Below are 15,350 nucleotides of genomic sequence, written 5' to 3' on the forward strand. Positions count from 1 at the left end.
CCAGTTCAAAACCCAGAACAAACCTATTTGAAAGATGACAAGACTCTCTTGGACGAATGAACAAGGAAAGCAGTATCCTTTTCTCATCAACTAGGAATCGAAAAGGATCTTATTGTATGCGAACATTTAGATTCAACAAAGACGTTGTTAAAGGCCAACGTTATACTAGCAGGGGGCCTTGTCGCTCAAAAAAGGCGGCCAAGAGTGTCTTCTTCCCCTGGGATGCCCTCCCATACCTTCAACAAGGACAACAAATAATGTCCTACAAGTCTCGTCAAATACTTGAACGAGCTTCAAGGTGGGCGAGTCGTTATTAACGATACCGTTCACTCAAATGGACCTCGCCCTTGTAGATAGAAGAATTCTAATGAAATTGGAGCTTTTACCCCGATTTCAAAGCAATTGAAAACATAAGAGAACAGTAGGATAAACTCTACATTGCCTTAGCAAGGACTTTTCGAGCCAAGGGGGCCCTGACAAGAACAAATCGATGGCGGTCTTTCATTCAGGCCTTTCAGCTCGGCAGATTCGAGTAGTATGCAAATATTGGTTGCTAAACAACGAACGGATGACCACTCTCGAAATTATAGTAGCATTTGTTGCTGCAAATAGCCGTCCATGATTTATTGTGGCTATTGTGGTGTACTTTGGAGCTTGAGTAGCCGTCAGTGAGAAGTAAATTGAGACATGTTGCCGGGCATTTTCTCCCCGAGGACCAGTCAAGCTAAAAATTTGCTTTCTTTTCAAATCTGCTGGCTTTTTGTTTCCTCTCTCTCTCTCTTGGCAAAAGTTCCTCGATTCCACTCCATGCAACCTATTCAGTACTTATATTCTGGGTTTCATGGCCATTTCATGTCGAGGGTAATTCATTAAAGGGTCCGGTGCTCATAAAGGAGGAACGACCCCAAAAAAAACAGCCATTCCAAAATGCCATTTCCTCGAGTTGTGGAAAGCAAACGACATACACTCCGTTTCCATTTCAAAGACAACCCCGTAGTCTTCGGGTGCTTTAAGTTCTTCGCCTCTCTGTGTTTTTGTTCTTTATTAATCTTTTTTTTTTTACCTTCATGCCCCAATTTGGCGCGAACGTGGCGGTGCAGATGTAAGGCTTGGGCGAGTGAAAAATGATGGCTTGAGGGATGCACAAGACCAACGAGATGATCCAGGCCAGGAAAATCATGAACTTGGACTTCTTCGAGGCCCACACTTGGTTGGTGAGTGGGTGGCAGATGGCCTGATATCGATCCACTGCCGTCATGACCAGAACGTAGGAACTGCAAAACAAACCAAGGAACGTCCTGGATCATAATTCGCCTTCCTTTCAGACTTATGCATTATGGGAGACCTGATTTTTACATTCCCTCATTCCCCCTGCACGGGTGGGACACATCCTGGACAGGAAATCAATACTTGAATGGGCCTGCATGTGACCAAGGTCATGTGAACTTCAACCAACATACTACAAGCAAAGTCGTGGTCCACGTTGTTCGTTCCTTATTTCGCGGGACACGATTGTGTTTCGATGGACAAAAGTTCGTGTGTGGACAATGGGACGAACGTGGAGAACCCGGCTTTTAATGCCATATGCAAAACCCTTAACGCTCTTTTTGTCAAGTGCAACAGAGTCTGACGACGAACAACGAATTGAGGGACATGCGTAATGGCCCCTGGCAGACATTATTGTCTATCAAATCATATCGCATTAAGGACCGAATGGACAATTTGATTGTCAGAACTATCCAGTATCATTGTCACGGTTGCGTATTACTTGACGATGAATTGTCGTTAAAGGTTCAAACCTATTCTGGATTCACTTAGGCGGTTCATATTTTTGCCCATGACATGACTTCTGGTCGCATTTTAATTCCGAAAACTCGGTGGCGACCATGTCCCTGCGATCCCATCTCCAGTCCGACCCAAACAACCAACTCTTTCTTAAGGAAGGTTGAGGGTCACGTTGGTCCACATGAATGAATGAAGCAATAAAAGTGGCCAAATGCGCTACAGAATGCAAGGGCCGTAATTTGTTTTGAAATGGTACACACTACAGTACATAGGGTACGCGTATGACTTCTCGTTGGCAAATGTGCGCCATGTTTCCGAATAGATCTGTTCAAGTCTGAATATTCTTGTTTGAATTTTGGGGAAAAGTGTTCTCTAAGTTATCTAGGCAATGCTTTTGGTTTCCTGACAGTTTGTGTTGAGCCCAAACACTTGTAAAAAGGGGTGAAATAACATTCCCATTGAAACAAAAAAAAAGATTGTTTCAAGTGTGTAGGCCTTCGTTGGTTTGTGGTTGAACCATTTTCAAATAATGAATTCGAGCTTATTTTCTCACTCGGTTATCTACTCGAACGATTACCACAGGCAAGTGAGAATGGGGCCATTTTTCTCATAAATGCCAGATTCCTGAACTTCTTGAATTTGCACCTTCCAATTGTTCAAGTTCATTAAATCCCTCACACGGCAGTTCCCAAAACGACGATTAGCATCCGTGATATATTGTTCTTTTATAAAGAATTGAAACACATCATTGAAAACGTTCAATGATATAAACGAATCTCCTGACAATCGAAAAGATTATTGATGAAGTGCTAAGAACGTGCCGGATTATACTTATTGGATACAGTTCCCCCAAACCTTTTATGAAAATGGGGATCTCTCCCGAATGACTTGCATTAAGGCTTACCACCACTACAGTTTGGACCCCCTTAATACTTACGTACATACTTACAATTATTGTATATGCCCAGTCAGCCATAACTAGGCTTTTTGTGCTTGAATGAACAAAGAAACTACACTGAATGTATTCAAATATACGAGTTACCTCATAGTTTTGGTTGTTCAAACACTTTACCTTCTTATTTACCCCAAAGCAAGTTATGTAGCATCATACAAGCCAACCTCTTTTTCCTGACCTTCAAGGCCAACGTTTCCGTTGTTTGCCGTTTGTTCCATGGAGATTTCTCCTGGCGACAATCCATCAGGGAGGATATCAATGAAACATCCTTAGATCTTCGATTCACAATAAGAAACGACGACCTTTCACAGGCATCCCAAGAGAGCTTATCCCTCTTCGCAAAGGGTTAGGTTGGCCATAATCATAAAAGTTTCATGCCACTAGTGAAAGGCCGGACGTGGATGATGGGAAATGGAAAGAGAAATGCTCAGACCTTCAACGCCAAGGTTCCTAGCCACTAAAGTTGTTCCATGGAGAAAAAAGCCACTCTGCCCTTGGCTGATGATTTGTTAGACAAGCAAATCTCGAGTCAATTGATCAAGAGAAACATTCAAACTTTTTGGAGAGGAGAGATGGCGTAGTAGTTAGTGCGGTTTCCTAGCATGAAAGAGGCACCCGGTTCGGTTCTCCTCTCTGGAAACTCTCTACAGTAAACCTTTAGACGCTAACCGCACCCATATATTGGTATTGAAGATGGCATTGCTTGTCATAATTTGGAAAAGAATGATAATCAGCATGGCGGGCTTCATTGGCCAATTGAGGCTCAACCATCCATCCAACCCTTAACATCCCATGGCAAAAAAGACATTTATCGCCTCTTTTTTGGAAATAATGCCTTGATAAGTTTTGCTTATTTCAACTGTTTTTTGTTCAAAGCGTGGCTCAATCGATCAGTTAATGATACTACACGGTGGTACCTAAAACACTGACAAAGTTTTTGTGCAAATGTCAAGACTTCTAGTAACGATTTTCATTGTTATTAAAACAAAAGGAACAACTTTTGCAAAATATCATCTCGTATTTTAGCTCAGATTAGTGCATTGATCCACTTAAAACCTACAAAGAGATGATATTTCTAAAAACGTAATCAATAGATGTTGGGAGTAACCTTGCTTTCAAAGAGTGCATTTCCATCAAATTTGACTTCAAATTGCTCCGTCTATATCTTAAAGCAAGTGCCAAAATATCTAATATTCTTTTTCTATACCTAAAATATAAATGAGAATGTTTCACTTTTTTTAAACAGGTAGAAAACCCCGGAAATAGTTTGCAATATAACTTAAAACTTACACAATGTCAATATTTCACAATTGTGATGCCATACTTGTAAATCAAAACTTTAAAAAAGCTTGATCATGAATTTTGACAAAATTCTATTAACGTTGAATAAAAACATCGCCATTACGTAGGAACTAACTATTGCGAAAAGTGACAAATTTGAAAATTAAATTGTCACATGTATCGTTCAAATATTTTAGGAACATAATAGAATAGTGTAGCTTTCGGCACTTAACTGAAAAAATAAAAGGCAATTTTACATGTTTTGTAAGTTTTAAGAGACATTTTTTGCTACTTCTAGCTTTTAAAAGAAATCTTAAAGAAAGTGGAAAATAATTATTTCTTGGCGATTTATTGAAAAAGACAATAACATGCCATGGAAGTAACTGGAAACATAATTAGGCCACTTTTCGATCTATTAGAGTGTAAAACGCAACTTTCCAGTTGTAATAACTAAGCATCTGCAGAATAGAAGTTCATGAAATTTTGCCTCAATACATAACCAAGAGTACGTTTAATACCGATTGACTACGTTTTTGACAATGATGCATTTTAATGGACTTTAGGTGATTTAAAACACTTATCTGAGCTACTTTGAAACATGCATATTTCACAAAAGTTGTTCCTTTTGTCTCTTTGACAAAAAAAAAATATATCCAGATGTCATATGAGCAAACACTTAACCAGAAAATATAACCCTCGTGACTACGTTTATAAGAGCTCTTATTTATGCACTACATATAATATCAAGCAATAGTCTGTTGGATGAAAATGAATGAGTAGGACGAGTTTGGTGGTGGGCGACGTGCTATCTTCAAAGATCAGAGCAACCGGATGTCAGCCTTTTGACACTTTTGACGGATTTAATGAAAGTAGGTACGTTTTGTTTCTTTGTCTCCTCATGTAACTTCATTTATTCGCCTACTTGTCAAGTAGGACAAAGCAAAGGAAAACCTACAGTACAAGTCGTTCGTGAAGAGGGTTGGTTCATCCTGTTTCTTTTATTTAATATCTTGTTTCATGAGCAATATAAATTCCAACACATCATGTTGAGTTGTTACTAACTTCAGCCAACAACGTTGTCCAAGCGTCTGAATCCAAGTCAATCTCGTGGAAGCTCTGTGATCTAAGAATGATGTTGTGGTCCACAAAAACAAAGACTGTGTTGTCAAAGTGCCTCAAAAGTCCAATCTGGGTCAAAAACGGACTGAAAAAAAAATAACATGGATGCCCTCAACTGATCCATCAAGATTGGATCTTGGAAAACACGGCCCGAGAAACCCATTTTACCCAGAGGACCACGATGGTTAGGGCTGTCAACCGTCATTGAAATGACTCGTAAGACTCGGGCCATTTTTGAACCATTTTCTGTTCAAAAAGACTGATGTTCCACGAGGGAAAACTATTTGCGGTTGGCCAATTTCTTTCCCTTGTAGCAAATAGCATTGTCAGCTAAATATCGAGGGTTCATAAATAAAATGATGAAATCCCATTATCCAGCCATTTCACTTGGGCTCCTTCCCTCAGGAACAGAACATGCAGAATAGTTATAATTAAGGGAGCGTTGCTCATAATACATAACTCATTTTATGACTACTTGAACCCGGCTTCTAGCACACGCCTCATTTGAGGGGGTGCAAGGGAAATTTGTTGAAGCAACTTTCTAACAGAAACTTCCTCGGAATGTTGCATTTGTTTCCGGGTTTTAGAAGGTCGCATGTCTCCAACGTAATTCCGCTTTGAGTTGGATCCGATCTCAGAGGAAAAGAACCAATGGTTTCTTCTTACTCTAACACTCTCATGAAGCAGGATGCTTTCTTACACTTGACCTGAGACAAATTGATTTCCTAAGAGGACTCTAGTGCCAAGTTCCCACATGGCTCGGATAATCTAGTTAATTGGGGTTTCCTATATTTGATCGTCCCAGTTGCCAAAGGGATTTCAAATAAAAGTAAAAATTTTCCAAAAACCTACTAAGCCCTTTATTGGCAGATTCCTTGGAGTTGGTTGAAGTAGTTGTAATGCGATTATTAATGGCAACTCTGAAAAACGAATTAAAAACTTCACATTGGTCGCAAGATTTCAAATCGGGATTACCACAATCTCAGCTCAGTGGTTGAAATACCTTATCAAGTTTCAAATGATAAATACCCAATAACATCTTGACATTTTCATAATTCATAAAATTCTATTTTTTTTGACTCTCCGATCAGATTAAAAAATTGCATATCTAAAAACATTTAGGGAAACAAACTGTTCTTTAAGCGTACTGATGGAAATTAAGAGCACACTTAATTGCTATAGGAGTAGACATAAGAATATTGTCTATTGGGCGCCACCTGAGTTTCATGAGAATTAATGGTCCTGTTTCCATCACAACTAGAAAATACCCCCCACCCCCCCCTTTAAATCGCAACTCAAATATTTATACAATTTCAAACAGCAAAATGCTATATTGTATTATTCTAACCATTTTATAACTTAGGTCTTCGAAAACAAAGTTTTGCAAGTATTAAAAAGCACGTCTTTATGCATTCAGTTTTGAGCTTTGAGGAAAATACATAAAACTAGCAATCCATTAGAAATTTAGGCTTTTCATGAAAACTTTGCCAAAACTGAATGACACCACATCTTTGATGCTTCATTGATTGTCATGAAAATAGAGGCACATATTCTGTAAAATTAGAAAACAAAAATGACCAACTAAGCAAAAAGGTAAGATAGTTACGGAGCCTCAAAACGCACGATAGCTGCTTTGTTCATTTCCTCGGAGCTAACTAGCTTCTCTTTTTGAAAAAGAAAAATTCCATTTATTCTTTAATTATATCAATGAGATAGATCTACAACTTGAAGAAGATAGAATAAGCATGTGGAACCATTCCATGACCTCATTCAAAACAAATTGATGTCAATTTTGTCTGAAATTGAGGCAAAACTTGGCTTTTTGGAACGATTGCAAATTGGTGCTACTTTGAAAAATAAACTGGCATCTGCCTACTTCATTGATTTATTTGCAACCTTTTTGCCTTTCAGGCTGATTTTCCCCCCTTTTTTCTCTAAAGGCTTTGCAATTTTTGCCCTTCTCTACGCATGAGATGTATGTATGTATGTATGTATTTCGGGGATTCCTTTGTATATGTACAAGAGGGTTAGTCATGCCCCAGGTTTCCCATAAGCCTCTTGGCTTTTTTTTCATGGGTACCTGACCCTATTTAGGGTCCTGACTTTCATCTGATCTGTGCAAGTGTCCATACCGGGATTTTCCGCACTCGGCCAAGGCAGCATTTCTTATGATGAAAATCTTTCGAAGTTCACCCTAGAAACGGCTACAAGACCTACAGCGTAAGATATTGCATGTGGTTTGGTAGCGAGAGATGACTAAGTCTGTCAGACGAGAGGTCCATCGTTGAAAAGGGATGCTAAAATCAACATCAATTTTTGTTTCAATAAAAAACTCATTCCAGGATTTAGCAAACGCAAACCCAGGAAGCCGTTGACCCCAGTTAGTACGGGCGAGCGGCAGGGAAAATATTTCTAACCCACCTCTTTTCTCCCCGTGTGTATAGTTGTTCAGGACTGGGGGGATTTTTTCGTTTAAGCACTTATACATAAACTGTAAGCGATGAATCTTCACTGCATCTGCTATTTTCAATATATTAAATTTCTTGAAAATTTCATCGGTATGTGCTCGATAGGTTGCCCCGTCTATCCACCTGACTGCCCTTTTTTGTAACAGAAAGAGATTGGGAAAGGACGGTGACCCCCCAAAGTACTCTACTCCATATTCCAACCGGCTCCTAATAAATGCGTTGTACATAACTTTCTTTAGTTTTGAGGGAATCGAGTGTTTCGCTAGAAAAAAGGTGAATAAGACCTTTCGCACGGTATTTCCCAGTAAGCGAATATGTTCTTTCCAATTGAGGCGATCGTCGATGTTCAATCCAAGAAACCTAATGGTTTTCTCGTCTCGAGTAGCCCCTACCTGTATAATGGGTTTATTTGCCAAGTTGATTTTAAAATCGTGTTTTACACTCCTAGGGCCAAAAATCATTAGTTTTGTTTTGCCGTGGTTTAACGTCAATTTGTTCTGTTTAAAATAATTTGATAACAGTTCCATCCATAGATTGCACTGACCCTCCAACTCTTTTACGTTTGTACCAAAGTGTTGCAACGTGGTGTCGTCAGCAAACATTGTGACTCTAAATCCCGTAACGTTGGGGAGGTCATTGATGTAAATTAGGAAAAGCAATGGGCCCAGTATACTCCCTTGCGGTACTCCACAAGGTACGAGCGAAGGTTCTGATACCACATCTCCAATTTGAACTCTTTGTTGTCGATCCGTCAAATATCTGCTAATCCATCCAGTAATATTGGAGCTAAACCCATATCTTGTTAATTTTGCCAAAAGAATCTCGTGATTTACTGTATCAAACGCTTTTTTTAAATCTAGAAAAATGCCAACAGAATATTTTTCGTTGCAGTTGGATAAGTTTTGTAGGAAGTTGTGTATTGCGTGCATCGTAGAGTGTTTGGGCCGGAATCCAAACTGAACGTCAGACAGGTGGTCTGTTGCGAAAGGAGCGAACATCTGTTCATAAACCACCCTTTCCAAGATCTTTGATAAAGAAGGTAAAATGCTTATAGGCCGGTAATTTGTTAACTCACAACGGTCCCCCCCTTTGTACAAGGGCAAAACTTTGGCTGTTTTCCAGTCAGGAGGTATATAACCAGTAATTAAAGAAATGTTAACTAGTTTCGCAAGCGGCTCGGCAAGTTCTATTTTAATCCCTTTTAAAACGACGTTAGAAATTCCATCAAAGCTGTGACTACTTTTGCAAGCTAATCTGTCAATAATCCTTATAATTTCCCAACGGCGGACAGCCTTGAAATAATAAGATCTTTGCCCAGGTTTAATCGGAATATGATTGAGAAATTCATCAACTTTACAACCATCGATTAACTCGTCATTTAATTCCTTCCCGACTGTGGCAAAGTATTTATTGAATGACATTGATATTTCTTTCTTGTCCGATATCAATGTTTGACCAATTTTAATTTTCGAAGGAGTCCCATCTTGCTTTGTTTCATACCCCAAAACCTGTTTCACACCTTTCCATGTCTCATTAGCGTTTGAATGCAGTTTGGCAAAGAAATCACACCAATAATCTGCTTTAGCAGCTTTTATCAATTTGTAGTACAACTTTGAGTACTGAGAAATGCGTTTCTGATTTTCTTCGGTTGGAAGTTTTACGTATTTCGATTGTAGTTTTTGCTTATGTTTTCTAGATTTCAGAAGACCTTGCGTCATCCAAGGATTATTACGATTCTGAAATTTACTTTTGCGACTCCCCACAACAGGACAAGATTCTAAAAAAGTAGTCTCAAGCTTAGACTTAAAATCCAGAAATGAATTTACAGGATTGCTCTCACAGATGCTCCATTGTATTTTTCCCAGTTTGCTCCGCAATATTTTAATGTTCTTGGGACGAGTGCCTCTTTGCAAAGTCATGACATTTTTATCTTCATTGGTCTTTGAAACTTTCCCCAGGCATACAAAGGGTGCCAGGTGATCACTTATCTCGCAAAGGAGGATGCCACATTTCATTTCGAGCTTCCTATTAGTAAAAATATTATCAATTTGTGTTTGTGATGTAGGGGTAATTCTAGTGGGTTTATCAACTACCGGAATTAGTTCCTGTCCTAAGATGAAATCATTAAATGTTCGAGTTTTAAAGGAATCCTTCAGGAAATTAATGTTAAAATCGCCACATATGTACAAAGGTCTCGAGGAACATAAAGCGATAACTTGGCTAATGCTGGCAATTGCTTTTTGCAAATTTGCGTTTGGAGGCAAGTATACCGAGAGAAAAAAGAAGTCCTCCGTCTCAATTCCGATAATTTCACTGTCTTCTCTAAGATGACTGAAATCATGTCGCAAGTTGTACGTAAGTGACTTTTTAACCAAAAATCCGACCCCTCCTCCTCTTTTATCACGACGAGTTAAACATTCAAGACGATAGTCCTTAAAGTTTAAATTATAGTTTTCGACCTGCCACACTTCTTGTAAGGCCACCAAAAGCTGTTTTTGTTTTTGTATGCATTCATCGATTTTAAACCTATTTGCAACGACGGACCTAACGTTAACAGAAAGCAGCCAACTCTCACCCTCCGCCAAATTCTCAACATATCCAATGTCGTCCATAATCGACGAATCGGGTGCACACTCCAGGTCTCCGGTCAAGTCAAGCATACCAAGGCAAAGTTTGGAGCCTTCCGGTACTTCCACCCACACGAACCCTCAGTAACATACAGATTCAGGTCAGGACCAACAAAGGCACATTTGGGAGGGCAGACACAGGTGAAGCAGATGCTTCCGTCATCAGAATAACGATCCGTCACGATAAATTCCATTTGTAGTTCATTTGACCAATACTCCATTTTTGAAGCCAACTTTTCCATCGTCAATGTTAGAATGAGATCAATTGGATGCTCCGTGTGTTCCATTGCCTTCTTTTTCTCCATGGGGATCATTGGGAACAGGTCGAGGTTTTTTTGATTACCTCACACACTTAGAGTGTACACCACGATTTGAACAAGTCCCAGATCTCGTCACAACGCATGGAGGAGGTGCCTCCGAAGATTCTTGAGCTCTGGACTCAATCGGCAGAAATGTCGTATCCCTTTGTTTTCGTGCCACTCTATTCTGAGGGTCAGCCTGCTCAACGGTAGCGCTCTTCTTTGTCAAGAGTTCCACTGATGCCTTGTCTGATGCTCCAAGCTCGGAATCCTTTAATGAACTATTACGATATGTATCGGTGTTATTCCCAAGAGGCGCAGACTCACAGTCAGTGGTCTTGCGATCTCCTTGGACCACTTCATTGGGTGGGTTGTAAGGACATTCTCCTTGCATGTGTCCCTCCTCCTGACATTTAAAACAGCGTCGAGGTTGACTTTTGTGTACTAAACGGATTCTTCTTGTTCCTACGGTGATGAACGGTGGTACGGGTGTTAGAACCTCAATCAAGATGGTCTTATTTCCATTTGCGATGCCTGAAAGCCTCGGATCGTCATTTCCACCAAATACTTCATCTTTCAAAAGGGAGATTGGTATGGCAAATTCACGAGTGAGCTCCAGTAATTGATTCGTGTCGCAATCAACTGGGACATTTAGGAATCGGAGATTAGTGTTCTTCTTCCCTCCTCTGATGGAACACTTCCAAGTATTTTCGTCATATATTCTTCGAAATTCAAACTTGTCGCCAAATCTTTCTTTCACTATGATCTCCTGATCAGTTAGGACTCGGACCACTTTCCTAGATCCATCACCGTTGGGTGGACCAGGGAGCTTTGACAGCTTCTTGACCTCATTCTTAGCCAACTTTAGCTCTAAGAACAGGAAATCTGCAATTGCAGTGGTCGATAGGATATTCTGGCCTGCCTCACACGTAAAATCCAGCACCAAACTTGGAAAGCGTGGCTTCGTGGCACCGGCGTAAGATTGAGGAAGATCTTTGGTCGTAGCCATTTTTGGTAAGGACGACATTGCCTTACTCAGATCGACTCGATCGGGTCCCAATTTGGGACCATTCGAGGACGTTTGTATGACTAGAACTTCATGGGATTTCTTCGTTAAGCACAACAAGCGCACAAAAGTTTCACAAATCGTATGTTAAGACAAGTTCTAGGAGCGAAAAAAAGACGTCTGTCTCTGTTCACTATCGAACGCATATGAATTGATTGTTTATAAAAATGCACTTTTAAAAGTTTCAAAAGAATGTTTCAAAAAACTGATATTTAGAAAGTTTTCTAAAGCTTTCTAAAGATACTTAGAACCTATAAAACATTTTTGCTTACTTTTGTTTTCATGAAAACTAATATCATTGCGCCAAACTTCTGAGGTCAAATAGAACAGGGACATATTTTAGCCAAGATCAGTGAAATACAACCATTTTAACTCATAAAACTCACCAGCAGTTTTATCAATCAAATCCTTTTTGTTTATGAATTTTATTAACTTTTTATAAGGGCCCTTATTTGCAACGTCAGACTGCCCAAACAAAACGGGAAGAGGCATCGTTGATTGCTGAATAAACTACTCGTTCGTAACACACCATGAAAGGGATTTCTTTTCCGGACATTATGGAACCCGGGTCACTAATTATACAAAAGATTTTGATAGAATGAGCCAAAAACAAAACACAAGAGCATTATAATTCAAAAAAGAGAAATTGGCCCAATAGGCCATTTATTTGGTGCAAGAAAAATGCCAAGATGTGATTGGGTATTTGCGTCCAAAGTAACTACGGGAATCTAAGCACCGTGCTAAGGTTATCATCGTCCCCAAAAATATGCAAGATATTGGTTATGTATGCGGCCTTAAGCAATTCAATTGTTTCAACGCGTGTGGCCTCCCAATGGTCGGATGCACGATAGAGAATGTGAGATCAAAGAGATAAACAAATAATATTCGCAAGATAGGCCGTACAAATCAAGAGCATCCATTGAAACCCTATACGAACCCCTCTCTGAGGCACGATTTGTCAGATTGTTTCAAAAACAGAAATCTTCGTCCTTTGGAGTCAACAATAAGCTTCCGAGAGTGATCGTTCTCAAGGCCGTCAATTGCAAAGCCTTCGACCAGATTCCTGTCAAGATCAATGTCAAGCACATAAAGGACAACCATTTTCGAATCCAATCTATCCAACGAGTCAATGTGGTTGTATTGAAAGTGGAATCAAATCTTTGGTTGTGCCTTTCTTTGAAGTCAAATCAAAGGCGTGAGCAACGACAAAAAATTCAAAATCAAAACAAACTCATTCTTATGACTCCAGAGCTTTTGAATGACATAACGAGAACAGTGAGAACAGTCCAAGGTCAGCGGGACATTGAAGGTCAAAACGAGCATCAAAACGTTGGGGAATGCTCTCTGCACACCCGATCTTAGACCATAAAATGAAGTTGTTCCAACTCAAATCAAAGTGAAAACCCAGCACATAAAAGAAAAGTTTGTATGGGATTGGCAAAGAGATATTTTGATGACAATGTTTCCAGTTAAAACGCAAATATCAAATCTTCAGAAGGCTCTGGGGTAAATATGCTATGGCTGGGAAGGCTGTGTCGTGACCATCTTGAAACCTTTTTCGTCCTCGTAAAGTACAAAGTTTGCTCAATCCCAGGGACCGAAAAAGCCGGTAACAATTGGTTTCTTACTTCTTGGATCCCATAGCCAACCCATTCTTAAATAAGGTTCATCAATTGAATCTTACCGAGAGCCTTTGTGATCGAAATGTCAATTCTCACAGTACCAAATCTCTGAAAAGACTGAAGAGGTCTCGCAAGCAATCCCAAGAACCCCTTTTGAGCCTTAATTATGATCTCCCTGTATTGCTCAGAAGAAATTCCCACTTCTCAAATTGAGCTCACGTGGTTAAGCAAAGAGCAATTCCATTTCAAATGGCATTAAAATGATGATGAACAAAGATCGACAATGGTCTCCCGTGTCAGTATGATGTGTACAACACCTCATTTATGAATAACCCCATTATTGCTGGCCACATGACAAAAGTTGTTTTGAAATTCATGCTAATTACACGCGCTCATGAATATTCATATTCACTGGCACTCAAATCAAAGGCACCCCCCACAACATTCGCCATTGGTGAAGACAACTTCGACTCCAATTTGCTCACGGCCTTCAACAACTGTTCCATTCAAAACGAGCTCATGAATATTCATATTCACTGGCACTCAAATCAAAGGCACCCCCCACAACATTCGCCATTGGTGAAGACAACTTCGACTNCGGAAAGCCGAGTTCTTAAACTTGTTTGGCACGAACACATTAATTCATGATAGTGGCTCCACTGCGGATGTACGGTACAACAGCAACCTGAAAAAGCGTCATCACTCCTAATCCGACAAATGTTGGACTTGCTCAAGGTCAATTGCGTGGAAGGGTCGCGATTGCATTTATTCACAGTACTCATTTCATACTACGTACTACCTTAATCCAGTCTTTAATTTTGTTTCCCAGCCTGGGAAACGGCCCTCCAGTGGATTGCTTCCATAATATTCATGAATGTTCTCAAGGCGCTATTTGATGGTAAACATTTCATCAGGAAGACGTAATTTGAATTATATCAAGTTGACGCCCTCGGTTGATTAAGAAACTAGACCACATAAAAGCCCCCAGAGGTCATGTTTCAGACCATAGAAAACCAAGGAACTATGTGTCAGGCAGACATCGCGGACCTTGATTTGATTGGTTTCCGTTAACTTTTGTTAGATGACGCTGCAAGCGTCTAACATAATTCAAAGATAGTGGCGTCAACTTGAAAGTTAATCAGTTGCTGGGGAAGTGATGCACTGTACAGCATTTACTTTAGAGCCGCTTGGCGTGCTCCCTTAGAGAACAAGATTGTCATTCCTTCTGCGTCATCCCTGGGATCAATGAAGAGTTTGACACCGAGACCGAATGAATGCCTGGTGCCTGGGGTCAAACTTTATCAGATGGTTGGCAGATAGCTCTTTTCCCATTTGTAAGTAAAGAGGGCGCATGAAGGATGGGTATTTTAGGCGCCCAGTGCCTTACATCTTTGCTCTAATGCTTCCCTGTGATTTGACATGGATTGGACTATCTTGCAGATATATTTGAGTGAATAAAAATTTCAACGCAAGTTTTTAAGATCTGAGCTTTTTCGTATAATAATTTGACTTTACTTGATCGTAAAGATATATAGATAGATGTAACCAGGTTTCAAAATTAAACAAAGCATGCATACTGAGAACAAAGTAGGGCCCGATTATCGTCAAACACGCCAACTTAGGTTTGGCCACTAGATACCCTATAATTGTCTATCAAAATTTGGTCAATGGGCACGATCTAACTCTTGGGTCTGTACACGACCAAAAGATGGCGCCGCCAAAAGTAAAGTAACTCGACAAATGAACTCATGGAGGGCCATACGGGTAGAAAACATTCTGCTGCTTTCTGTCCATGTGTCCATAACCAGGATCAAAACATTCATTCCCAAAGACACAAACCAGATAAAGGGATATTATCTCGACCTCAAGCGCACCATTATTTTTTATAAAACCAGGTAACCTGATCATGAAAAAGCCAGGCAGGATGACAAAAACTATGTTACTCTTGGCACATCTTTTGCGAAAGGTGTGTTGCATTGTTGGCTTTTAAAGGTAAGTTGAATAGAAACCACGAGAGAATACTGGTTTGAAGCACTCTGTTAATACAAAGAATGTGCAAAAGGAGCCAGATGACGGAAATTCCTCCTATTTTCTTAAACATTCAAGCCATTCCTTCCTCCCCGCGAAT

The 15,350-nt window shown here is 39.9% G+C and overlaps 1 protein-coding gene across 1 annotated transcript in view; it reads right to left on the reverse strand.

Annotated features, from left to right (window-relative positions):
• Positions 1 to 4,978: 4,978 nt before the first annotated feature.
• Positions 4,979 to 15,350, reverse strand: part of LOC131882659 (vasopressin V2 receptor-like) — a 24,447-nt gene continuing 14,075 nt past the window's right edge. The window contains exon 4 of the mRNA XM_059229882.1: positions 4,979 to 5,225. Coding sequence (XP_059085865.1) covers positions 5,063 to 5,225 — 163 coding nt within the window. The 3' untranslated portion in view covers positions 4,979 to 5,062. The remainder of the gene's footprint in view (positions 5,226 to 15,350) is intronic.

This window comes from Tigriopus californicus, chromosome 6, assembly GCF_007210705.1.
Source record: "Tigriopus californicus strain San Diego chromosome 6, Tcal_SD_v2.1, whole genome shotgun sequence".
Lineage (NCBI taxonomy): Eukaryota > Metazoa > Arthropoda > Copepoda > Harpacticoida > Harpacticidae > Tigriopus > Tigriopus californicus.